At 39.5% G+C, this 27,273-nt stretch overlaps 1 protein-coding gene and 1 long non-coding RNA gene across 4 annotated transcripts; one reads left to right on the top strand and one right to left on the bottom strand.

The window, feature by feature from the left end:
• On the bottom strand, nt 1–24,468 carry MARF1 (meiosis regulator and mRNA stability factor 1). Of its 2 annotated transcripts, XM_027654858.1 has the most exons (27): nt 24,371–24,468; nt 23,322–23,529; nt 21,104–21,772; nt 19,889–20,063; nt 18,558–18,784; nt 17,559–17,676; nt 16,694–16,866; nt 15,450–15,884; nt 14,794–14,963; nt 14,530–14,691; nt 13,652–13,841; nt 12,760–12,938; nt 11,759–11,839; nt 11,182–11,418; nt 10,282–10,401; nt 9,768–9,943; nt 9,298–9,518; nt 8,487–8,629; nt 7,936–8,069; nt 7,245–7,447; nt 6,373–6,600; nt 5,375–5,605; nt 5,053–5,265; nt 4,244–4,304; nt 4,014–4,154; nt 2,970–3,140; nt 1–2,467 (listed from the first exon to the last, which is right to left on the bottom strand). In XM_027654858.1, exons 2-27 carry the CDS (start codon nt 23,466–23,468, stop codon nt 2,235–2,237), a joined length of 5,238 nt encoding a protein of 1,745 aa, XP_027510659.1. In that variant the 5' UTR covers nt 23,469–23,529; nt 24,371–24,468; the 3' UTR covers nt 1–2,234. The 2 variants fall into 2 exon arrangements, with proteins under 2 accessions (XP_027510659.1, XP_027510660.1); XM_027654859.1 differs by lacking the exon at nt 24,371–24,468 and having other exon boundaries at nt 21,104–21,768; nt 23,322–23,436.
• Nucleotides 24,469–24,837: 369 nt separating this feature from the next.
• Nucleotides 24,838–27,067, top strand: LOC113952682. 2 transcript variants are annotated; one of them, XR_003529623.1, is made up of 3 exons: nt 24,838–24,952; nt 26,126–26,249; nt 26,946–27,067. It is a non-coding gene; the product is annotated as an uncharacterized LOC113952682 (long non-coding RNA). The 2 variants fall into 2 exon arrangements; XR_003529624.1 differs by lacking the exon at nt 26,946–27,067 and adding an exon at nt 26,344–26,776.
• Nucleotides 27,068–27,273: the final 206 nt, after the last annotated feature.

Here is a 27,273-nt window from a genome sequence, read left to right as displayed (position 1 = left end):
TTTTGCTTGCTTGAAAATTTTATTGACACAACTGTTTGGTCCCAACACACAAAAAACAGCACTTGAGCCACAAAAGAAAGTGTCCAAACAAAGTAGACAGCTAAGAAAAGAATTCTTTCTCCTCTCTCCCATTCCAAGAAAAAAGATAGTGCATTAATCGAGGGCTTCAGTGACATTTTTTCTTTTAAACGAACATGAATCTGAAGTAGTACATTTATTTGCTAAATTAAAGAATTTCATGGTTGTAATGGTTTTAAATCTGTAAGTCACATCATTCATTTAACCCTTTGGATAAAAAAATATATTGCAATTCAATTAGCTATTTTGTTACACTATGAACACAACTTCTCAAAAGTATTATTCTATTACTTTCAAACAGCGATTTCAGCAGAATCACACACGAATCCAGATAAGATATGCTGACCTCCAGATGTGGTATAACCACCACACTTATTTTGTCAAATACCATATTTTCCTCTGAAGCAAAAACCTGGTTTTCTTTAGTACTCCAGACGACTTGTAGCTGCATCTCATGAAAATATGATTCCTGGCTGGTCATTTCTCCAATGTGTGCTCTTCTGAAACAAAGATCTAGACTGATCACTGTTAACCTTATACCAAACTTCAGGTGAATGCAGATTTTCTTGCATTTAACTCATTAAAAGCATTCCAAGAAAGTTTACTTCTAAATTCTTTTTTCTATAGCAGTATGTCTGTAGAGGTTTACTAAGGACTCAAAATACTGTGCCAGAATGCTCAGAAAAACTTCCAAGTGTTTCTTTGCACTTACAATGGCTCTAAGTTCACTAGTGGTAATACTTGCCTAAATATAAAAGATTTTATAACAAAATCTGACTAGTAAAATTCTGTCTATAGCCATTATTCAGTGGCATTTCCTGCTGCTGGCTGAGAAATTAGAGCCCATGTTCCATCTCTTGCATTTTACAATAGAATCCCTCTAAATAAATACTCTGTTGGCCAGTGGAAAGCCTCTAGTATAGGTTCTTTCAATACTACAAGCAATTTATTTGCTGCCTGGCAAATACAACCCATTGTAAATGCCATGGTTACCCAGAATGGGTATAAAGTCTCACACACTGGACAATTCTGCTAACTAGAGTTAAGGTCATCCACTGACTTCACCTCTCTTCCAAAGCTGGCCCTTTCAAAAGCCAACACAAGATACCACAATCCAAAAAAAGCTTCCAACACTAGCAGTAATTCATAGAATAAAAACAGACACAGCTAAAAGACAGCACAAAGAACGAGCTTCCCATTTACTGGACATGCTTAAAAATAGAAAACAAGGTTAAGCAGAACAACCTTAGCATTTCCACATGTAGCTAGAACTTTCCTTACAGGTGGAAATAGCATCAGGACCTTCCATCACAAACCACTTTAATAAGACCCACTCCATTATCTGTAATTTATGCATTAAATGCATATTTCAGAAATATCAGAATCTTCCTAACTTCATTTCTAGACACAAAGAAAATGTGTGTGTCTGTATCTTAAACTCATGACCCCAAGACAGTCTTTTCCTTAACCAAACCCATGCCAGACAAGCTAAATGTAAGAGGGAAGCTTAAAGCATCAGTGTCCTGGAAAGCTCCTAAACAGAACTGAAAGCTACAGAAAAAAACAACACATTTAAAACAAGTTTTACACAAGATCCACATAATCTTCTACAGACATCTTTAGGCAAGAATTTCCAATGCAGTTACAAGTCATCTGAAAAGTCAGAGAACAAGTTTCTCCTCTGGAGGACAATCAACTCCCTTCACTCCTGTCATTTTGGGTCAGCGAGTTAAAAATTTCTCAACAGGTTTTTGAAAAAACAAATCATGCATTTCTTAATACTGTCTGAAACAATACCAGTAAGCAACAGCCTATAGGATACAATATGCTACATGTATGATTACATCACCAACGAGGCTTAAAGAAAATAAAATCTGTTCCATTTTTGAATCAATATTTTGCTTTTACTGAACACACTTATGAAAAACTGTAAAATTTAAGAATAATTTAACAAATGTCAGATTTTTTTTCAAAGTAATAGAAAAAAATCTGCTCTGCTAACAGCTGTGTTCAGTGTAAAAGGAACAAAATCTTCACAGAACACATTAAATACAAATTAATTCTTCTAGGCCTCTCATTAAAATACAACTGGGCTAACAAACAGCTTTACTTTGTGCAGTCCATGGGTATTTGTCCTTCACACTAAAAAGAAAGAGTTAAAGCTTGGTTACAGGTGCAAGTGAAAAGTTGGCTGCCAATTTCACCTTGTTTTTGTGTTGCTTTTTGGCTGGGCTGTCTGTTGCTTCCTTGTTTACTTGGGTTTCAGAGGACTGACAGGGAGGCACTGAAGCATTCTCTGTGGTGTCAGATACCACAGACCCAGAGACCAATTTTTCTTGAGCTGTGGTAACAATTCTTTGCTTTTCTTCTTCTGTTAAAATCATTATTTCTAAAATAAATAAATAAGACAATTCAATTTACTGATGCTCTGTTCTTGAAAAATAAAGAATATTTATCTGGTATTAGGCAATAAAATACTTAAAAAGAACTTATCAGTCTGATTTGAAGCCAAAAAATGTGTCGTGACCACCTCTGCAGCTGAGGTGATGTTTGCTTCTGGCTCTGTCTGCATCATGTACTGTTTAGCAAGTCTAACTTACTTCTCACACATTAAGTCTCTCAGTGCTCAGCACTGTGAAATGATTGTGTGAAAAGGTTGCTACAGGTTGGCCAAATGCAAGTTTAGAGCTGGGTAAGTTCCCTGTAAGAGTCACAGCAGGGTACTTCTGGTCAGCACTGGAGTTTCTGATGGAAGCCCCCTGTGTTCCCAACACATCCCAGCGTGTCCTATATACACATATTGATGTGTTTAAATGGAACTTGATGCCTTGTTTTCCAAATTATCAAATTGTCTTCCATAAGTAACACAACACAGGCAGGCAAAATCTTACCAGAGAGAGGTGCAGGGCGTTCCTCAAACTGGATGAGGTCTGCAGACTCCAGAACCACGGGATCAGGTCTCAGCTGTGGGGATGGCAGGCAGGAAGGGACTGGCTCACACAGCAGGTCAACAGGAGATGTATTTGTGAGGCAAAGGAGCTCTTGCTCTGTTTGATTAGAAACTATAAAAACAAGGGAACATCTTTCAAAGTGTCTCTAAGCTGTGAAGGTGTTTCAGAGCTTGTAAATGTAAAGTCTCCAGATGCAATTCTGAGGATTTGAGAGCTATTCAGTATTTGAAATATTAATACCAAGCTAATGTAATGAATGCTAATTAACCTCAGATTCACTTGCTGCATCAAGAGCATCTAACTAAATACAATGCATCAGACAAAGCAGTAGTACGTTCAACTAGAGAAAAATATGGTATTTGCCAAACTCGTGTAATAGAAGAACTGAGGAAACAAGTCCTACAGAAGAATCTTTAACAGAGAAGGACCAGTTACCAGACAACTCCCCTGCAGACACACCAATATCAACTATTTATGTACTAACACATTTACATGTGAAATTGAAGTTGAAAGCTTCAAAATAAAGTGATTTGCCCTTATTGAAAGGGACGAGCCTAGAGTTCTGAAATAACTCAAGAACCATTTCACAAGTTCTCCAACCTGCAGGTAGTAAAAAAATTGGAGACCACAGCACAACATGAAGTAGGTCACCATTTCCCAGTTATTTTTATTTGGAGACAGATTTACACCAACAGAACTGCCATTGTTACTTGCAAATAAATAACACAGAAACAACATAAAAACACCATAGAAAAGAACTATATTCTCATCAGAACACAGGAGACATTGGCAGCAGAAGCTGCTACTGACCATCCTCTCTCATGAGCTTAATACCTGTAGACTTAAAATTCCACCACAGTCCATGGGAAGCAGTACCCCAGCATACACTGACAGCTGAGGACACATGCCTAACTGTATACTCAAATTACTCTGCTTATTTCCCCTAAGACAATAAAATTGTTATATAAATCAGTTTTACATTACCAGTGCTAGGTCTTCCTAGATTTAGTTCCATTGATGACGTGGATCCTGGGGTCTCCATCATATGCCCATTATTGTCAGCAAGTTGATTTCCATGATCATCCACATGATCAGCAGGGGGAAAACTAGGTGAGCTAAAACGAGCTACAAAAAGGCAAGTTCATTTGGTTAGTTTTTTCAAGTTGCCTCTTAAAAAAATATTAAAGAAAACTAAGATAATTGAAATAGCTTACTTTTCATATCATTCTTCAGGACCACAATTCTCTTATGGCCATGTCCTTTAATCCAGACCACCTATTGAGAAAAAAGCAGAATTGGACATCAGTTTTGCTCCCTGCCTTTCATCCAGCTTTGCACTGGCATTACTTTTTAAAGCAAACTAAATCACATTGCCAACTAGTACATTACCCAAGTAAAAGCTTCACCTCAAAATAATTGACGCCAAAGGCAAACCACAGAGCCAGAAAGTGTAGTAACTATATATTAACAAATCTAAAAGTTTAAACATGGAGTTGCAAAATTCTATTTTGTCACTCTCCACTCAAAGGACTTAGATAAAGGAAAGCTTATAGGCATAAACTGGGTCACAAAATTATCCTAGAGCACTTAGGACACATGGACGACAAGAATATGCCACAGCAAAGTTCCACTATGTGGCACTTCTGACAAAGCCCCACAGTTCTGCACTCCTAAAGCCAAAAATGCATCCTGATCCAAATGAGGTTTCAGGACTTTACAACCATTTATTCACTCAAGACAGAAAATCAATTCACTCACTCCATAAAATGCCAGGGATATTTACAACCTTACCAGGAACAGTTCTTAAGCAAAATTTGAACCACATGTGCTGGTTTAGTTTCTTTTTCTTGTTACACAGTCCAGATTCCTCAGAAATTTGTATTTTCAATGACTGCTATAGGCTCCCTTGGAGAAGGTAATTAGTCCAGTAATTCACCCCAATTCACAGAAACTGTGGTTGTGTAACTACTTTCAATCCATGCAGAAATCTCAATGTAATTGTGCAAAACAGAATTCTTCATACCTGTGGAATTGCTCCCAAGAGCTCTTCTAAGTTATTGCATCCATATGCTTTAGGCTGCAGCACTTCTCCCGTGTATTTGCTATATGCTACTGGGAACTCATGAAGAAAAATTTGCTGATAATGGTAAGTGTGAAGTAAGGACCTCACATTCTTTGCAAACATGTACAGATTTGTAAGCTTGACATATTCTTCTGCTGCACCATTGGTAAAAACCTATTTGAAAAAGAAAAAGAGAAAGAATAAGAGCGCACACCTCCATATCCTCTAGTCACAATGCCTTTTCAAAGTATGAGACACATCAGGAAGGTGAGAGCTTACACACCTCAACCAAGTAAGGCAGACTCTTCAGGAGTTCAGTTAAGGTCATAAATCCATATTCACATGGATTAAGTGAAGTACCATGGACTGTTTCATAATGCTGCTTAAGCTGTTCAACAGAGGGAAAGGATGTTCCATCCCAGGACATCAGCAAGACCAGCAACTGGGCAGTCAGAGTCCGCAGAGACTTCCTATTTATCAGCTGAATTTGCTTGCCAGACTCTGTGTCAACAACCTGGAAAAATGAATTGGGAATGAAGGCAGGGACAGGGAAGAGAGTGATTTATAAATAAGATGTGTAGCTGGAGTTTGTTTGAGCAGAGCTGTATCTGACACTATACACCAGCATCTGACAGTCCTCCAGCCAAAAGCACTCAGAATCCAGCTAATCACATGGAAATATTTAAATATACAAGATCCATATAGCTGCGTAGCAGTTTCTGCCATACTGTAGGTATGATTTTACTCTTTGTTCCAAGCCAACAGGACCTGACTGAGCTCCAGCCTGAACACCAATTGCTAAGTTAACAAACCTGGAGCAACTAAACCAATGTGCCCACATCCATTTAATTGTAACATCTACAGTGTAACCCATCTACTTACTTACATTCAGAGTCAAAGTCTCAAACCACAGCTCAAAAGAGGAATTTAAAGCATTAGGAGACTGACAACTACTACAGTTACTAGAAAATTGCTTTTTCACAGTTAGAAGTGAGGCAGGGGGGAAAAAATAATTTGTACTGCTAAAATAAGTAGTATAATACAATCTTTTACTTATTATATGCTAATAAACATGAGTGTTCCCAGAGAAAGCTGCAAGGCTACAAAAAACCAAAAAGAAGGTATCATAAGAATATAGAAACTCCATTTAAAATCCTTCAGGAATTTCCTCCTCTCGACTCCATGCTGTACCCCTCGTTCCACGTACTGAGACATGTCATTTGAGACAGAAAATTCCTAAACACAACCTTGCATACATAAATGCCAAAGACACAAGTTTACCTTTACAACGTGGCAGAGTTTCTGCATCAGGGCTGGCACTGAGCTCACATCATAGTCCTGCAGGCGCAGGCTGTACCCGAAGGTCCTGCTGTACTCGGGCAGCAGGTCTGCCATCATCAGGCAGTTGTCCTTCTGCAACCGCAGCAGCTTCACGAACTGGGCAGCAACTGCTTTCACTTGTTCCACCTCCGTGAGGGTGAGGATTTTCTCCTCCCCGCATTCCAGTACCTACAAAAGAGAAGTTACACTCTGTTAAAGTGACCTACCCAGACTGGATGAACCAAGTGTAGTCTGCAGTTAAAACCTCAGCGCTCGCCAATCGTTTGCTGCACAGCAGAGCTCAGCCAACTCAAAAAGCTGTTTATACAGCAAGCAAAACTATCCAGCTTCTGAAATACTACAAAATAAGCAGCTAAATAGCTAACCATTTTAAAAACAAGTGGAACACAGCTTTACAAAGAATCACAGAATCAACCAGGTTGGAAAAGACCCCTGAGATCGAGTCCAACCTTTGACCTAACTCCACCTTCTACTATACCATGGCACCAGTCTCCTCTTAAACACCTCCAGGGACAGCAACTCCACCATTTAATGAACCTTCACTCTAATTTTGAGGCACTGAATTTTGTGATGTAACCCCATTTAGAAAACTTGAATTTGTTAACAGATAGCCTCCTGAATGTGCTCAAAGCCTTGGACCACTTTACCAGAGTAGGTATCACACAAGATCTTCTTAAAACACAGCTGTCTACACACTACAGGTGCATAGTTTATAACTCATACTAAAGCTTCTGAGAAAAATAACCCCTGCTAAAACAGTTGTATAGATCCCAGAAAAATGCTTCAGTACAGTCTAAAATTTTAGAACTTACAAGTAAGACATCTGGTATGGCTTCAAAGAGTTCAAGTAGCTTTGTAAAACCATAGTAAGCGAGTTTGCACTGACGACCAAAGTGGTGGTGGTAACAAGGAATAAATTTATTGAAGGGCATCCGAAAATGGGGTTGATGGCGCAGTAAGTCCACCACCTCCTTGGAAAACTGTTTGGTTCTCTCAATTTCTTCTTGTGTACGTTCTAAAATTAAAAAAAAAAAAAAAAAAAAACCCAAAACAAAGCAAGAGCCACATCACAACACTTATACAATGCAATGAGAAAATATGATGGCTGATTTTCAGCCTAATCACATATCCTGTAAGTCACTGTTTTTGTCTGGGACTGAAGACCTTTACAAAACTTACTTGTTTAAAGTCAAAAAACTCAAGTGATCAGCACTTTAAGAGGTTTTAAATAGCCAATTACATTGGAAACAAGCACTCTAATAATTCCAGAGAAAGCTTAACTACATGGAGAAGGAGTAACAATCTTCTATGTGTTTTGGCACCTGTTTTCCTGTCTGTTCCACTACAAGTGTCCAAAGACAGACAAATTCTTGGTTTGCTAGAAGTTAGCAACACCATTATAAAAAAATATAAGTCACTTCTACACACTTGAGTTACTACAGTTTTAATACAGTCAAAGAACAATTTATTTAGAAACAGGACAAAAAATGTACATGGACATACCTCTTTTGGGAATACAAATTACCATTTCACTGTCTTGTTGTGATAAACAGATGGTTGTATCTGGAATTTCTGATATGATATCAGCCAGTTCACACACTCCATACTCAGTAACATCCCAGTCCTTAGAAAAGCACCTGAAAGTTGTAGATGACTGTGTGTAACACAAGTATTTAATGCATGCTGTGTAGGCTAAAAATACATTTTTTTATAAGTAGAGAAAATAAGACTCAAATCATAAAAGAATAATTCTCATCTTGGTCGTAATACTAACCTGTGAAACAAAGGGGAAATCTAGAAATCCATTCTAACCAGAGAACTAATGAAATACAACAGCCCATTTACCAACTCCCATGAAATTAAATGAACCCAGTATTAAAGAAAGCAGTAAAGTATGCCAGAGAACTTTTAATTTTTGTTTTCATTAGAAGTTTGAACTTCTCCATCACAATGAAGGGTCAATATAGTTACCACAGCTTTGTACTAAGATTTAAAGTGCACCATTGATAGCCATGTCCTGCAGAATTTCTCTTGTTTCATTAAGGATAACTTACCAGTGATAAGCCTGCAAGAATTCCCTCACAATAACTTGCTTACTGGCCTGGGATTTGAGAAGCTTCAGTAAGTCCTGAGTGAAGCGCTTCACTTGAGCTCTGTGTGTTAGAGTTAACAAGCGTTTGGAGCCCATACCAAGGATCTGAAAGAAAGTTTTTATTTGGTCACTCAGCTCCAGCATCCTCAGTAAAAGGTATTTAAAAGCCAGTTCTAGTATAGGTAGGTGAGAAACAAAGACTATTAAAGAGACAGAGTTTGGAACAGCAGCCTCATGAAGCCACGCTAAGACATATGTCATCAAAATTCAATGCTTCATCCATGACTGCTATTGCAGCTTTACACATTTGTATTGTTTATTTAAAAATTCTACAGCCAACTGATGTTCAAAATAATGTGGCCATAATGGTTTTGTAACATATCACATGACTGATTTCACACAGAAATCCTTCAAGTCACGAACTACACATTTCAGCCCCACTCGTGAGCACTCAGCATTTACAGTGTTCTTATGACACACTGCACAATTAAAAACTTTTACCCAAGCACAATCCAGAGCTAAAAAGCAGCTTCAAACTTTATTCCAGAGGCTTAAACAAAGAGTTGATTTTCCCAGAACGGGTAGGCACAATAAAAACGACTCAGAAACAGCATCTCAAAGAAGAACACAGTTACCTACCAAGGTTCAGTTGACCACCTCTCACAAGGTGGGCTAGGTAATTGCACAGCACCTATTTTACAACATCAGCCAGTAGTTTGGACAGGTGCAGATACAATTTCCCAAGTCAAAAGGAACAGAGCTGTATCACTCACTTGCAGCACATGAGGCACTGCCTCCAGCAGCTCCATTAATTTGGAATACCCGTAGTCGGACACCCGGCACTGCTTCGCGAAGTGGTGGTGGTACGTCGGGATGAATTTACTGATGGGGATGACGCAGGAGGGTTGGCTTTTGAGGAGATCTATCACTTCTCTGCTGAACTGAATGAGCTGTGGATTGCCCACAGGGCTCTTGGAACGTAGAAGCCAAGGATCTATGAACAAAAGTCATGTTATTGAACCTTTCACTAATCTTCTTCCATCAAACACTGCACTTTACTTATGGACAGAAGCTACAGCATAGGAGGAAATAAGTATGAATACTCAAGCTAAAAGTTTTCCCTTATAACAAGTTTAACAGTTATACAACGTGATTATTGTATTAGCAGAATTTATTAGCTTAGTTTTTTAACATAAAAAAATCCCCAAACCTTTTAGAGAAAGGGTTTTAAACAGATATTTACCTGCAGTAGGAGGCGGTGGTTTGTTATGTATCCATTTAATAACTTTAATGCCATTTTGGGCAGTGGCAATGTTAACTCCAGGAACACAGGTAATCAGATGTTCTAAAGGAACACCACCCTGGCCTTCTGGCACCATTTCAAGATCATTGAACTCTGACATGTAACAATCGGGAAAACTTGGGAAGAAAAAAGGAGCTTCCATTATACACTAAAATATCACCAACAATTTTCTGAAAAATATCATTATTTTGAGACAATTCATAAGCAAGAAGCTTCAACAAATTACTGACACATTATAGAAATTTCTATAGAACACACATTTTAAATAAGTGTGCTGTTTTTGCTCAATAAGAATTTAAAAAGTAATAATTTCATAATGCACTTATTTGCTATAGAGGATACCACCTTATATAAGAACTGAAGTTTTTACACAGCAAATAACTTCCATAAGGTTTTAAATCTTCAACCTAACTAAAAATCTTCAGCCTTACACTGAAAACATAAAATATTTTACCTTAGTAAAGGCACAGTACCCTCATGTGTCTGTAGAAGACTATGAACTTGAGGAGCAAATGTCTTCAGAGACAAAATCACAAAAGGAATTCTGTAAGAATCTGGATCAAACTCGTGCTCACTGCAAAAATAAGAGGTTCAAGTTTATATGCTTACTCTACACACAGCTTTAGCACAGTATGTCTGTGCTCACATACACCCCCACAGTAAACATTATACTATATGCATACAACTGCTACCAGCTGACAACAGCACTAGGTACAGTCACAAACAACGTTTTTTTCCCCACAAAAAATTAATACAGCTACAGCAAATTTCCAGAAGTAATACTGAGATGACTACATTTCTATTAGCATTAGATTAAAACTTTCAAATGAAATTTTGGCAGCACATACCAGGCAGTTAACAGTGAACACCTAATAACTGCTCTAGTAGAACAACCTGGCTCTTGCTGAATGAAACCAAAAACTTAACACATGGCTTGAGGAAACCTTCAAACCAGTATGAATCACTTACTAAATGTAGCTGGAGGACAAAGAGGAACCATCAGTTCCAGCTACAGTTATGTAATAAAATTCAGGCTAATAGAAATCTCTCTAGTATGGTTATGGAGGAAGGCTGTACAGAGGAACACAGTGTATCTTCCAGCCCCTGTTAAAAAGGTGTTCAATCCTGGTAGCTGTGCTGGAACACAATCATCTCACCCAGACACACTAACCCATGAGAACTGCCTAGAAAATTCACTGTGCCACCTCACTGTTTTCTGACTTATTCTTGTAAGCATATAAAGTGTCCAGAGCACACTCTGAGAACATATATACCTCAACCTCAAGAGGCTTATACATGACAGGTGCTGTTCAAATATTTTGTAAGGTTTTATAGTATTTTATACACAGCTTACATAAAGTCTTTATTCAGGCAATGCTGCTTACAAACGGGCTCGTGATATTCCAACTCTTCAAATATTATAGGGCTACAGTTTGCTGAGGATCCATCATGAGACTGGGAAGATCCCAATGGACTCTGGCGGGCCTGGCTGCTGGGCAGGAGGCACACGAGCCTCCCACTGCCCTGGTCACGGATCGCCACAGTATCCGTGAGTTTATATAAATCTGACACAATTAACTTACGACCAAATCTAAAAGAAAAAGAGATTGAAATGCAAGCACATTATAAACACAGTTAAGACAACGCTGTAATCTCTACTTTTTTATTTAATAAACAGGAATATGCTAGAAACTATTCTATGAAAAGTGTTTAGGTAACTAACTTATTCACGCCAATGTAGAAAAATTAAGGAAAATACTGAAAGTAGAACCCCCTAAGAAAGGCCAGTCATTTCCTCTGGATACAAAATATGCTGTAACATCTACCCATAAAAATCCATAATTCTCCATTCTGTTACTCTCTTTAAGTCACTGTAATCAATCCCACAAGATAATATTCTCTTTAAGAAGGAAAAACAACCAGGAACTTACTTTTTTTCATAGATTTCTGTGAATTTGAACACAGGCAAACAACAAGCAGGTGCATCCTGCAGAATGGACATTGCTTCTGAGCTATAAAAGAGGTTTTGCAGCATTAGCACAAAATTAATCTACTATAATTAGACTCCAGCTCAAATTGGTGATATATTTACAGATGCAGTTTATGAACTATAAATAAAACAGGACAAATTGCATTCCAAAGTGCATTCTAGCACTACAGAAGTTGTCATTTCAAATCAGAGAGTGCAAGTAGTAACGTTTCTCCTAACTCATTGGGTCATGTCTCTGAAGGAGCTGTGTCTTTCATAGGTGGTGGTAAAATTTGAGCCTCTTTAAAAAGCAACAAAGCTGCAACATTAAAAGTTACAAGCCTAGTTATTACATTACAAACCTTGAACAGGCAAGAATCAAATAAACTTGTAAATTATACAATAGCAAGTAGTACATAATTGTAGAACACTCTACAATGCAAGCATTAGTTTCATTCTGTGAATAAACAATGACAACTTTTTTCCTAATGCTTTCTTTCAGTGTGAAAAAAATAAATACTTGTATTCTCACTAGCATCAGCACTCTAGTTTTATTGTCTTCCATCTAGAAAAAACATCACCGAAACACCAACAGCATTTCAACTGTGCACCCATCCTCAAAGAGGCAATTCATATGCACTTCCTTGGAGCAAATAAAAAATAAAGATGCCAAGTGCAACCTTAACTCAGCTGTACAAATTAAGTTAAAGGTATATCAGTATTATGCAGTAAGAGTAGTGAAGCTATTAAACAGATATCTAGTCTCTTCAGATGCAACTCAAAATATAAGCAGCATAAAAACGCTAAACTGAAAACTAACCTAGTTGTATTTAATACATTCATCAGGTCACATGACAGATTTGACTTTACTTCCCTACCATTCCTTTAATCAGTATTTGAAATCATCTCTTAGCTACTGAACACATGCTAGGACAATTAAGCAGATGCCAAAATGCTTATTACCTAAGCAGAGACAGTGATTTACTAGTAGCTCCCGTTGCTAATGAGATCTGGATCCTCTTACTGCCAATTTTGTATCTGTGAAGACTGTTGACAGCATTGATGGCTTCTTGAAGATTTTCCATCTGAACTATGGCCTTCAACTGATAATCTGTGTGAGGACTGAGCTCGACACTTTTTACCTGAGGAAGAAAACACCTCATACATTTGTAACAAGATATGAACCCCCAGCAAGGCACTACTTGAGTAGCAGAGTCTTGCTTTGGCCAGGAGCCAAATACAATGCAAAGAGGACCTGAGGGAACCACAACCATCAGGACAATGCAAACAAAAGCCAAGTGCAGGGAACCTGGAAAATTCATAGTATTTCATTAATTCATTAAACAACAGCATCATCTTCCATAGTAGAAGATTATGCCAGAAGAATGTCATGTACAGATCAGACAGAAATAGCACTGCTGCAGAAGTGACCTTGCCTTCCATAGTTGCTTTTTACCAATTCACACTCCCCCTGCTTTTGATCACTTTTTATTCAGAAACTGAGTTTTCACTGTGATTTTTTTAAGCTGACATTAGGAATTCAGCCTTACAGCTTAAAAAGGTTATCCTATTAAAGCCCAAGTCTCTTCCCCGCATGACTAATGAGCCATTTAGTAGGAATTTTATATGCAAAACTTCAGAATACGAGATCTATGAAGACCACATCGAAATTAAAAACATTGTGCAAGTGATGATCTGGTCTTTTTAAAGGAAAAAACCACAGTATATCCTTTTAATAAAGTTTAAAAGTCCTGCTCAGATAGCTTGCTGCTCACCTGAAGCTAGACCATAAACATGCCCCTAAACACATAAATAGGAAGCACTTAAACAGATTTAAAGGAATTTGTGCCTTTACCTTGCCATGTCTTGAGAAAATTTCTTGTAAATTTTGCTGCAACTCTTTTCTGGACAATCTGTAATCTATGTTGCTGACCTGAATGTCTGCTCCATTTGCAAAAGGATCAGGGCAGTCTGTACCACTGGTATGATTCACTACATTAAATGTGAGTGGAGATGATCGATTTGAAAGGTTTGGAGACATACTCCTGGGTAAAATAAAAACACTTATGAGCTAAAGAAGTTATTGCACAGTTCTTATATATACAACCCAAAATCACTCAGAAAATAGACACAGAAAATAGGTCAAGTACACAAATACAGCACTAGTATATATCTATGTGCACACAAAACAAATTCCACCACAAGCAAAATGTTGCAACAAATATTTTGTATAGAAAGGAAATAATTCATATTATGTTTCAAAGTCACCCAATTTAATAACATATTTGGTATCAAGTATTTTACTTTCTTATTAACACATTACAAAGTCAAACTCCTTCACCTGATTCTAATAATCGGTAAACACCAGATATGCAAGTTTTTGAGAATTTAATGGGTCTGGATAGATGCCTACTGGGAATGTCAAAGGCACTGAAATTAAGAGGATAAGATGTTTGTAACACCTCTGAGGATTTTTTAGAAGCTTTAAAGTCAAAGTTTGCATGAAACTATCGCCACATCATAAGTTTCTGAAAAACTATTCACTCCACCTTATCTTTATGTCCAACCTCTGTTAGCTGTCATGCAGCACCACCCTGGATTCCTTTTGTGTCCACATAAATCAGTGGAAATAAGAAACGTTCTTAGCACACACAACTCCACTTAGAGCTGTCAAAAATCAATGTACATATTGGTGAAGTCTCACCTCACCTCCCAAACAAGACAGACACTTACCGAGATGACCAGCAACTCTGAGACACGAGCAAAGGACTGAGCTGTCTTGAGGCTGTCAACTTACTGAAAGCAGAGGGATAGCTGACCTGAAATACAGTTTCATCTTTATCTTTTTTATCTACAGGGGAATTGGTAATGCTCCTGGAAGCAGAGGTCTCTTTTCTATTTACAAATACATATAAGAAAAAGAAAATACATTATGTTGCAGAATTTACATTTTTTAAACAGTAACTAATATCGACATCTTTTTATTTTTAAACATACTTCTGACTACTTTTAGAGGATGATTCTCCTGCTCCCAGTTTTTTGGTTGCCAGAGACACAGAAACTGCTGCATTAGAGTTACTCTGAGGAGAAGGAATTTCTTCTCTTAGGTGTTCTTGCTGGTTTTCTGTATTTCTACTGATGTTCTTTGACTCAAGGCGGCATAGCTCCTATAAGAAAGAGATAAAAGGTCAGCATAAAAGCACCAGACATCCCTTGCCAGAGGCCTTCCTTCTGATGGAAACCTAGATGACTGACAATAGCATTTCTGTTGGCATTTCGTAACAAGGAATTTTTGATTTTCTGTGACACAAGAGAGTAGACTGTCAATTAGTTGAAATATTTGGTGCATGGCAAATCTAACCCTACTTCTCCTTAAAATGGATCACTCTAGATGTTAGACTCATTACCAGTGAAAGTGGCAAAACTGGCTAGGAATCAAGGCTCTAAGTAGCAGCAGCATTTCCAAATTGAGAAAAAAGGGGCACAAAGGGGGAACAACAACCCTCAAATTAATTATCTGCTTTCCAAGCATATGAATATAGCTCTCATTCAGCAATGTCACTATACATTACTATTATTCATTTAATGGGACAAGTCAGAATTTTAACAGAACACAAGAAAAAGCAAGAATATTTAACAAGGTAGAAAAATACCTGTAAACTTTTAACATTTGTGGGTTTGATGACAGATCCATGAATCTGGAATCCCTTCCCAGTAGAGCCTTTGGTACCAGAAGACTGATCACTTGAGTCTTTGTTGAGGAGGCACAGCTTTGTGCTCTTATTAATTTTTTTGGGAGACTTGACCTTCTCAGTTCCCACAAAGCTGGAGCTTTTTGTTTCATTAAGTTCTTTGTTCTTGGGAGTAAAAGACACTACAATCCTGTTACCAAAAACATCTTCATTTTCCATTCGCTTCCGAGCCCGTTCAGCACTTTCCTGGTTTAAAAAGCGGAGGATTGCGCTGCTCCCAGAAATGCTCAGCACCTTCCCTCCACAGTTGTCTGACAAGCGCCTCAGTCTATTGCTGACACTTTTGCTGTCTCTGTTTGTTGGCAGATTATAGACATATAACAGCGTATGGCAGGCCTGTTTAAAGGAGGAAGATTTTAATTTGATTATGTCAGAATATCTTCTTGTTCAAAACCAGCCGTTTTCCATTGGTTCTGGTGACATATGCCCTCCTCCCACCACCCCCGTCCCATCCTCAAGTCATTCCTTTTGCAGCACAACTTGTTTGGAAAACTCTCATACCAGGTTAGATTCTCAAACTTCCATCTCCAATATAATTTAAAGTTCAAAGAGACTACAGAGTCCTTGATCAATGGATCAGTACCTGATCAATTCTCCAGATGAGAAAGCATCATTGTTACCCATCCAACACTCTATATATTCTACACAGGCATGTGAACACATAGTTCAGGAAGTTATTGCAGAGAAAGAAAAATCCATGAGTGCTGTACAAAGACAGCACAACAAATCCAGAGGGAACCATCAAGGAAGACAGAAACCCAAGAAAAGACAAAGTCACTAAAAACTTAAAAAAGCACTAAGATGTCTTAATGCACAACTAAGTTCTTACCTGAACTTTGTGTGTGTGAAAGAAAAGCATGTAGGGTACCTTATCTGGTACAATATTTACTGATAAGAACATGACCTTGCTATTTCACTTTTTAATTACTTTCTCATTTTATTATTTCATTCTTTCAGTCTTAAACAGAAGGCAAACATTCCCATGGTAGTAACTGATATACAGACAATGGTCAGATAGGCAGTAGACATAATGCCTCACCATAACTAACACATAATTTCAGCCTGCTCTCCTCCTAAATTAGAACCAAAAAAAATGGAATTTGACACTTGGAAACATCTGTTACATCAAGAATTAAAAACTTTACCGGCACTTTTAGTGGTAACCTCGGTGGCAAGTCTGAAATAAATTCTTCAAAACAAATAAGCTCGTGAGCATGATGCAAGAGTGCTTCTGAAGCTTGGTTTTTATGTATCAGAATTATTCGGAAACCGTGTCGATGTCTCAGGTCACTCAGTTCCAAAGCAAAGTTGACATCCGCTGGAGAAAAAAACAGGCAAGGAAACACTTGAAAAAGCTCAAAAAAACCCCAACAAAACTGATTAAAGAAACAAAACTGCAAATCTCACTTGACAAGTTTTAGTTATCATTAAAACTTTGCAATGAAAAAGCATCAACAGCTATAAGGCTTCTTGACAGACAATTTAACTCAGCGGTTTGCATTCAGTCTCAAGGCAAGGGCTTCCTTTAATAGCAAGTCATCAGTAGGGCATTGGACTGGTACTGGATATTTCTTTAGAAAACGTTTGTTTAGCTTTACAGAGAAATCCAGGGCAGCACACAGCAACTCAACAGCTGAGTGGCTGCATATTTAACTGCATAATACACCGCTACGTGAATTAAAAACAAATACATTTTGCTCAGACCATAAATGAGTTTTACAACACAACCCAATGAGCTTTACCTTATCAGCTTCCTGCTGAAGCTAACTTTAGACAGTATTTACTCACATACCCACTGACACTCCAAAAGACACCAGATCATTGCACTGACTGAACTAAGCCAAGTTCTCATCTTACTGTCCCTGCCACTGACATTAAGAATTCTTCAGCAGTTCAGTTAAAGCTGGTCCTAAACACCACCCTTGGAAAGCAAAAGTGTGTCATATGCAAAACCACCACTGAAGAGAGGAACTGAATTCTGCACTGTAGATGAGTGCCACAAACACTTACTTGACACAAGAACCACAGTGGCAGGTGCAGTGTGTGTATCAGCAAACCTCCTAAGACTCTGCCTGAGTTTGTCATCAGCAGCATTCTTGGCTGTAGCATTGATGTGTGCAACAGTCACCTGTGGAAATACATAGATATACTCTAAAGAAAAGCTTCAATGTGAACTGTTGCTTGCTTTAGTTGTTTTAAAGTTGAAATACAAGCTTTCACATACACCTTTTCTTTAGATAAATGAATGTACACATGAAGGAAATAGAACACAAACGAATCTCAAACTGTTCTAATGAGCAATAAACTTCAACCCTAGTTGTTCAGCAATGTCTCCAGGATGACTTCTGCTGTTGTGTGTTAAAGATCACAACTTACAGATCCTAAAAACATTCCAAAAAACTGCAGCTGAAATAGAGGGTTGACAAACATAGCAAGTATTTGCTATCAATTCATTTTACCTCACACAAGCAGATAAACTGCTAAACTGTTATCATATCTGCAGTTTAGGGAGTGGAAAGGAAATTTCTGACATAGAAACTAGTGCAAAAACTTAAAAAAAAATACCAAGAAACAGGAAAAATATGGAAAAAAATATGTAGTGCTAAAGGTGCCTCCATCAACACCACTAGTGTCCTTACCAATCAGCACAGTATTCACTAACAAAGTAAAGAAGTTAAGCAAGTTCACAGAATCTTAGTTCTTTTAGGTGAATCATTTAGTCACAGATTTGAAGCATAACACAAAAACTCCACCACCACATTTTACTGAAGGAGATAAAAATTCTCTCACTAAAACAGTAACCCACAGATAATGGAATGCAGTTTCAGTTTTTAAAAATATGCCACCCAGAAAAATTTAGCACTGAAGACCCCACCCATAAACTGCAGATAAGCTCATGCACTAAACCCACAGAAGCAAACAAAGCTTTAGTGAACATGAACCACTGCTGGCACACTCAAAGGGCACAAGTTCTCAAGCAAGAACACCCAGCAGGTGCTGTTTTGATACCTGGCAGTTGTTTAGCTCCTGAATAACTTCTTTATTTTCTTTACTAATGTCACACACACAGATGAATTCTGCCTCTCTGTGACCTTTAAAAAACTTCTCCCGAATCCTCTGCACAACTGCTATAGCAGAACGGCCAGTGGGAACTGAGCAGTTTTCAATATCCCAGAAGACTCCAATGGGGGGCAAATTTTCCAGAACTTGGCCTGTTATTGCAACTTCGGGAGACCCTGTACAGGTTTAAGAACACATCTCATTTTTATCTCCAAATACCAGAAGTATTAAACTTAACATACGATAAAATTTCCACTTGGGAAGCTTTATGAATGTCATGCTCAGGAATGCAAGTTCAGTTTTATTTTCCTAAGGAATCAAACAAACCAGACTTTAACAGAAATTTAGTCACTGTCAAGTTAGGATAAAGATTCAAGACAACTTTGACTTTACTTTTAAGCTCTCAAACAACCAAGTAATTATTTTTAAAAAATTATTGAGTGCTGAGGTGGTATATCTGCCACAAAAAACTGTCTGAGGTTGTGCAACACCAAATTCAGTGGATGCTGTATCAGTAATGGAAATGAAGTATGGAATCTGATCAAATTACAAATTAAAGTTGAGAATTTAAAATAAGGCACACCAGACAACTGTCATATGTGTTTGGGTATATGTTAACTAGTTAGTCTTTGACAAGATTCACTGGAATTCTATTTTGTAAAGACATTTAATTGGGGTGTCACACCTTAAAATTGGTGTAGTCTTAAAGCAACAGTAAAACTACCCAATTTCTTATTCTTCCATGACATTTTAAAGTTTATAACTTTCATACGTGATGATTTTGTAATTGAAGCAGTACTAACACTGTGGAAAGATCATTTAATTATTTCACACAGTATTTTCCTCTTAAGAACACTTTAAAAGCTATATTGTAATTATAAGTGTTACACCTTTACTACATATGAAGGGACAACAGATACTAGACAAGCAAATGCTTTTCAAAGTATGGTTGAAGATAATTTCTCTATACACCACCAGCACAAAACAGCTTCTGAGTCCTCACAATTTCTTTTTCTAGTTCTTAAAACAGTGAAAAACCCCATAGTAAAGAAACCAAAACTCTACGCAAACAATACAGTAAGTTAACTATGTAGTCAAAACATGTAAATCCAAGTCACGAATTATCAAAACACAGACAAAATATTTTTTTTACTGTTTGGTCTTCTATGACTTTATAGAAGTTCCCAGACAACAGTGCAATTTAAGAGAACTCTTCTGCTGCAACAGTATTTAAAAGGAGGACATTCACGACATGGAAGTTTCAAACAAATGTGGTTTACCATAGTTCTGTGGTGATTTGCCAAGGCTGCTTGCCAGTAGCAAACTCTTCTCATTTCCTGCTCCTTTGGTTCCACAGCCATTACAGATCGGGATTGGAACAGGTGCAGTCTGTGCACTTGGAGGAGGAATATTTGGCCAGATTTTAGCAGCATCAACTAAGCTGTTTCTGGTTGGCTGTTGGGACAATTTTTCAAAATACATGTTCATTTAGTATAGAATACTAATACATGCCATTCCATGCTAGAAACACTCGGTTTTCCTTCTGCAACAAATGCAAGTTAGATGTACTCAACAAAGTTAATTAACAACAGTATCACTGCATAAAGGAAGCTGCTATCCTAGAATCTTTCCTAGTATACTTAGCCCTAGATTTTCCAGTACAAGGAAAGGTTCTATGAAACTCAACGTATCAAGAGGTGCCACCTTTAAGTAGTATTAATATGTTTAAAAAAAGAACCAAAAAAACAACCAAAGACCTCGCACGTGAAACCTGCACAGTTCACAGTACAAGGTTGAAACGCCCTCTGCCCCCTCCCAAAAAAGTGATAATTCCATATACACTGAATTCACCACTTAGTTTATTGAAGTGACATTTCACTCTTCTACTGGAAACTCAAGCTTGGAAGTGTAAGTAACACATCTTGCAAAGCTGAGTATATTATTTAATTTGGGATTCCTAGTAATATTCAAACACAGTTCTAATGAGTTCTGAACTGGACCAAATTGGTACCGAAATATAAATTACAAATTTGGCAAGGCTGAACTAAGACCTACCAAACTAAACCAAAACTAGAATATCCTTGTTAGCATAAGATGAATCACCTGACTCACAAATGGTTCCTTACTTATCAACTGCCCAAGGGTACATGTTAACTGCTGTTAGCCTTTAGTCAGAGTCCTTACTACAGAACAGCTTAATTGGAGCTGTGAAGAAAAGATAACTGTTTCAAATCCAGTAACAATTCTACTTGAGTACTTTACAAATCCCCTGGAAGCTCAGCATTGTAATAGCTCCTTTGTCTTCCTATTGCACTGAATGTTACCTCAGAAAAGAGATCAGCTTCCAAAAGGGTACCTGGAGCACCTGGACCGTGCATCACCAAGTAGGGGGGTGCAGGCTGCACCCATGGAAGCTGGTGTTTTGCCCAAGTAACACAATTTCAGCATTAACCATATTCCACAGTTAAGAAGGGAGAAGTGTGAGGTGTACAAACCTTGCTCAAGCAGTCACTGCAGTAGTGAGAGCCCTTCAGACAAACGGGAGGGGCCACGTTTAGGTGCAGAGGGTTGGCGCACACACGTGATGTGAGCTCCGACTGTGCAAGGTGCTCGTCCAGGTGGGCTGGAGCCCCACTTGTGAACTCAGGACAAGGGAAATAGCCAGGAGATGTGCAGCTCTGCAGGGCTGGGAACTGATGCAGTTTGTGCACGTTACCATGACAGGGCTGGAAATGGAGTTTCCCACAACAGGCCAGATGCTGACAGGAGGATACACTGTTTTCTACGCACATGCCAGAGAACTCACTGGAAATTCCTGCCAGGCCGCTTCTGGCTGGAGGGTTCTTCAGTGAAGATGCAGACTGGTAAGCAAATCCTGACCCCACCTGACAAGTTATCGTCCCAGTGCTTTTTGAGTCTAATACTGTGCCAGGGTGAATCAAGTTACCACCACCACCACCACAATGCATCTGTGGAGGACAGGAAGAGTCAGAGCCATGAGCACAGCAGCTTACTTTGGGGCCAGGGGAGAGCTGCAATTGCTGTTGCTGGAGAGGATGAACATCAGGAAGCGGCACAGCTGGAAAGAGTTTAGAGCCAGCATTGTGAGGAGATGAAGCATCTTTCAATTCCACAGCAGCTTTCTTGTTCTCCATGTAATCTTTCTGGAAAAAGGAAAGCTCCGTTACATTCAGATACATAAACAAAGCAACAATTTCACAGGATGAGCAGCATATTTTCAGACTGTTACAATTTTGATAATAAATGAAACTTTTTAAGGTGTTATCTTTATGACTAGTATCATCTTACTGATTGAACAAGTAAAATATTAGAAGAAACATGCCAGTTATGTGTGCCAGCCTTAGGTATACTGGTATCAGTAGAATATTGTTGGAAGCAACAAACCCAAAAATCTATAAACCAAACAGCAGTGTGTCTATGAAACAGAATCTAAAAAGCAGAAAACTGTTGCCTAAGGCTAAGAGATTCCTTGTAAGAAGAAACACATATGCATACGATGTAAAAAAGCTTCACAACTTACAGTTACATAAGTGGTATTTGAATAAGGACTTTAGAATTGTAGTAATGTTAAAGGAGTAATGCATTAAAAGAGTAATACTTCAAAAGATTAGAAATTGTATCAATGCAGAGGGCAAACAAGACTCAAGTTTCACAATAAGTGTTTTTTGCCTACTCTGATTTAAGATATCAAGATGCACAGACATAAAAGCATAGACAAAAAAAAGTGGGTTTTTTTTTAATGTCAGCAGGAAGAACTAAGCAAGGTTAGAAGTAGCACAGAACAGCCAAGGTCAGAAGAGATAACCTGCACAGAACACATTGCTCCAGAGCCTTTGAACAACTTTTATTTTCCAAATTGAATTTAATGCATCTCCTACTACACATTAATGAATAATTGATCACCCAACTTCAAAACCATTCCTCTCCACTTGACGCCACATCTCACAGAGATAAACTCTGCCAAAGATCTGTCTGGAACTGATTTACATATTAAATTCCAGATTTTACAGCAGCTGCCTTCCTAACCCCTGACACATGAAGACAGCAATATGCTTTTCCATTTCCCCCATGTCCTTTACTTAAAATCAGACTGAACATGCATGAATGTCACTTAACAGTTGGAGTTCACTTGCTCAAGTACTTAATTGTGTTGTACTATTCCTTCTATTCCTTAACATTTTTCATCTTAAATGTACAGAATCACATACACTACAGAAAAGGAACATTTAAAGAAATGGAAACAAGGAAAAATTAAGACATCAGTGAAGAATAATATCCACAATTGCTGTAACTACTATATAATAATAATTATTATTCAGAAAACTAAATTTGCCTCCAAGCTAAACAGATAAAGAACGAGAAGTATGAAGATTACCCCTCTACTCAACTCTTCAGCAATAACTCTGCAGAGCTTTCAGGAAGCTGCCTTACACACCTCTTCAGCAGTTAGTTGTATTATCCCAAACAGCTGTGGAGAGTAAAGCCCATCAAGCAAAGCAACATGCCTGTTCTCCCCACGCTGATGGGAGTGCTACAAACACAACTGAAGGCCTTAAATCCCCAGGCAGATTTTCTATTTACGGTGGGAACTGCTGTCTTCCCTCCCTCCCCTCCCCACTCTGATCTTTGGTCAGTCATCCCCCCCTTGGCACTGGGAGACCAACTGTGCTTTTAGGGAAAGTCAGGAATTACCGTTTTTGCACCACAAGGCAAAGCCTTCTCAGCAGCAGAAAAGCAATTAGAAAGTTTCCAGAGCCATGGTTTAGCATCATTCTCTTGTCTCTGAAGCCATCCCAACGATCTATTGCAGACGTTCTCTGTCCTGTTTCCTTCCATCATACAGCCAAACAAAAAGGTTCAACATCCTCTCATCCCCCCTTCCTTTCATTCTTCCCACCTGCTAGAGGGAAAAAAAAAAAGTATGCTTTGAATACCTTTTAAGGTAAGACAGAATGGTGGTCTTAAGAATTGCTCCATCACTGAACCTGCATTATTTATGTTAAACTCATAATGGACATGGGCACAGCCTTGGCTATTCCTATTTAACACAGGAATGCTCCTCATCACCTGCAGCACAGGAGAGCCAGTCTGAGGGAAACACGACTGAAGTCCTTGGCATCCATTGTGTGGATCACACAACTGCACAGCTGCTGGCATGAAACAGTGCCCTGAAACTTCCAGGGCACCCTCCCAGGAAGAGAAGCCAGAAGGCAGGTTGGCAAGAACAGCTCAACAGCAAATACAAAACAAGTGCAACTGAACTCAGCTGGAAAAATTCAACTGCATATTCATTGGCTTTCCACTGGGTACTAAAACTATACATACCTGTATTAAGCACATAGTATTTTGCATTTAAACAGAGCTTCAAATTATTCAAATGATTTACAAATACTTCTACTAATCCTCAGGCTGCCCTACAGCACATGAATTTAGCTTTACAGGATCACAAAGCAACCTAAGGGCCAGTCACACAGCAGCAGAAAAACTGTGATAAGCAACAAATTCTTACCCTCCAACTACGTGCTGCATTCATTAATTACACTCCTTCAGCTTCTCTTGCATTCAAACACGATAAAACCACGGAATACATTTCATAACATTACATCTGCCCCTGCATTGTTTTAAACCTCAAAAGAAGTTTCACTTTCTTTTTTTAAAAACAGAAATACTCGCTCGCATGAACCCTACGTATCCAAAAATTATATATACGCATACATGGATGTCCAAAACGCCAAGCTCACCAAGTTCTTCAACTCTAGAGCACGGTACTTTCCAAAGCGCCTCACAGCACCAATTGCTTTGGGAATTTAAACGGTAAGCGAAAGGAACAAAAGTGGCGTTAACCACGAGTGCCCGCGCTTTGATCCCCCACGCCACGCGGCTCCCGGGGCGCTCCCAGCCTGGCACGACCCTCCCCGGCCCCACACCGAGCTCGGGCCGCGGCCGCCGCAGGGGGACGGCACGGGCCGTGCCGCGAGGGGCGCGGGAGCTGCCCGTCCCCACCGCAGCAGCCCCGCACTGCCGGGGCCCGTCTCGGTGCCGCCGTGCCCCCCGTCCCGGCTCGCCCCGGCTCACCGGCCCCGCCGCCCCGGCCCCGCCGGCCCTTTGTTGTCCTCCCTCCTCCTCCTCCTTCTCCCGCTCCGCTCCTTCTGCCGTCGGGCGCCGCCGCGTGCCGCAAACCCGCGCTGCCGCAAAAGGCGGCTGTCGTAACACCCCGCGCCCGCCCCTTTAACGCGGCGGCTTTAAATGGCCCCGGGGGCGTGAGGGGAAAACACACGGGAACCTCGTGGGAACTGCCAGCCAGCGTCACAAACATGGCATCCGTGCGTATAAATGTCTAACGGGAGGTGTCAGAGGGTGGACCAGGCTCTGCTCGGGGGTGGACAAGAGGGAACGGGGAGGAACTGATGCTCAGGAAGTTCCACCTGAACGTGAGGAGGAACCTTTTCATTCGGAGCACTGGAACAGATTGTCCAGTGAGGGTGTGGAGTCTCCCTCCCTGGAGATATTCCAGAACCGCCTGGACACAATCCTGTGCCGTGTGCTCGGGGATGACCCTGCTGGAGCAGGGACAGAGGACCAATAGACCTGCTGTGGTCCCTTCCAACCTTACACAGTCTGGGATTCTGTGGCAGTGGGGTTTTACAGAATCTCAGAATCACAGGCTGTGGAAGCTTGGAAGGGAGTGATGGAGGAATGCAGAGTCCCCAGGGACAGAACAACACAAATCCTTATTTCCTTGACAACTAGTTGTTCAAATAGATTCAAGCAGAAACTAACAGAGTATAAAGTTAAATAAAAACTTGGTGGTGGCTGATAGGATGGAATGTAACCTCACATTACATCAAGTGATTATAATGCCAAAACAGACACCCCTGGAGGAAATTTGTGTATGTAAATGAAAGTATAATGAACTGAACCAAGACTACCACATGTACCAAAAGACTTGCATTATATGTGTCGTGGTTTAAGCCCAGCTGGAAATTAAGCACCACTCTCAACCTCCCTCTCTCCACCCAACCCTGGTGGAATGGGGAGGAGAATCAAAGTAAAACTTGTAGGTTAAGAACAGTTTAAAAACCAAACCCAAAGCGAAATACAGTAATAATTTTAAATTATAATAATAATAATGATATTAAAAAGGGAAAGGCAAAAAAAAACCCCAAACAAGTGATGTGCAATACAATTGCTCACCACCTGCTGACTGACACCAGACCCCCCTCCCCAAACCCAGACTGGACCTCCTTCCAGGTAACTCCCCCCAGTTTGTATACTGGGTGTGATATTCTGTGATGGGAATACCCCTTTGGCCAATTCATGTCACCTGCTCCCTCACAGGTTTTTTTGTGCACCTCCTCAGTGGCAGAACATGAGACATAAAAAAACCGGAGGAGTCCTTGACTAATGATAAACATGACTTAGCAAAAACCCAAACATCAGTGTGTTATCAACACCATTCTCATTCTGATTCCAAAACTTCTCTTGTGTTTCCACAGGCACGGCCCTGTTTCAGAAGGCTCTTCCTTCAGAAGTCTGGGCCAAAGTTGTGCAGCCAATCCATATCATCCTGGCTGGGCTTGCTCCTTGGCATGAGGGCAGCTGAGTCCCTCAGGGAGGGAGGTGAGTGACCGAGCTTTTTGGTGGCTCAGTTTATTTTAAGTGACATCGTGGTAGCAGGCTAAGCTGGCATTTTACCTTCACCTTTGCCTAACAGGTTGCAGGCAGCAGCAAGGTGAAGTCTTGGTGACAATGGTCACAGCTACAGCCAGTGTTGCCCCTGCTGGCAGGGTCACTGGGGGTGTAACTGCTGTGTGCCAAGGTTGTGAGTGGTGCTGTGCTCTGCTCTGCTTAACAAGACAGTGCTATCAATGAGCATTTGACACTTTCCTCAACAGATTAGTGAGTTCAAGACATCAGAAGGTTTTTAAAGTAGTGAGAATCTGTTTCTTGCTTCAGCATGTGCAAATCCATATACAGACTGCAGAGAGTTATATAACATCTTTAAAGAGACAGAAATAGGTTTCATTGATGTTAAATACTTGCTCTTCAGTGATAACAGTATTTCCATGTGATATTCTAATACATGTTTGTCACATCTTGTTATGAGTAATCCATTTGAAAAAAAAAAAAGTTCAGTAGTTTACAGTGACAATTGATGAGAAGTTCCTGTTCTATCAATAGGGTGGGTGGTTCTGTGGTGAGTTATTTAATTCTTGCAGCAAAGCAAGTATTTTTTCCCATAGGAAGGTTATTGCCAAAAGATAAGGTGTTGCAACTTTACCAGAACTTACAGTCTATACATTTTTGTCCACTTAGCTTTCCTGGAAGAATCAGTATGGCCTTTTCATCAAAACAACCAGCACGTGAATCCTGGCACCACAAAGATCTGCCAGTTATTAATTATTAATCAGCAAACCAAAAATAAATGCATAAAATAATTTCTTCTCCTCTGCTAATTTTGAAATAGCCAAGTGTCCTCGTTCTTCTGGCAAAGAAGGCAGTCAGAGTGGTTACAGTAACCTTTGTTTTAAAAAGAAATTTATTGCTCGTGTATAGCAGTGCCCCTGGTAGTGCCTCTGAGCCCCTGGCATTTGTTAGGGTTCTGTTACACTGTTTCAGAATTGGATGAGGGGCTCTCAGCGTC

This window comes from Corapipo altera, unplaced genomic scaffold, assembly GCF_003945725.1.
Source record: "Corapipo altera isolate COAL_440 unplaced genomic scaffold, ASM394572v1 98, whole genome shotgun sequence".
In the NCBI taxonomy this organism is placed as follows: Eukaryota; Metazoa; Chordata; class Aves; order Passeriformes; family Pipridae; genus Corapipo; species Corapipo altera.
Note: the sequence above shows the minus strand (reverse complement) of the source record. Positions and strands in the feature narration are given on the sequence as shown.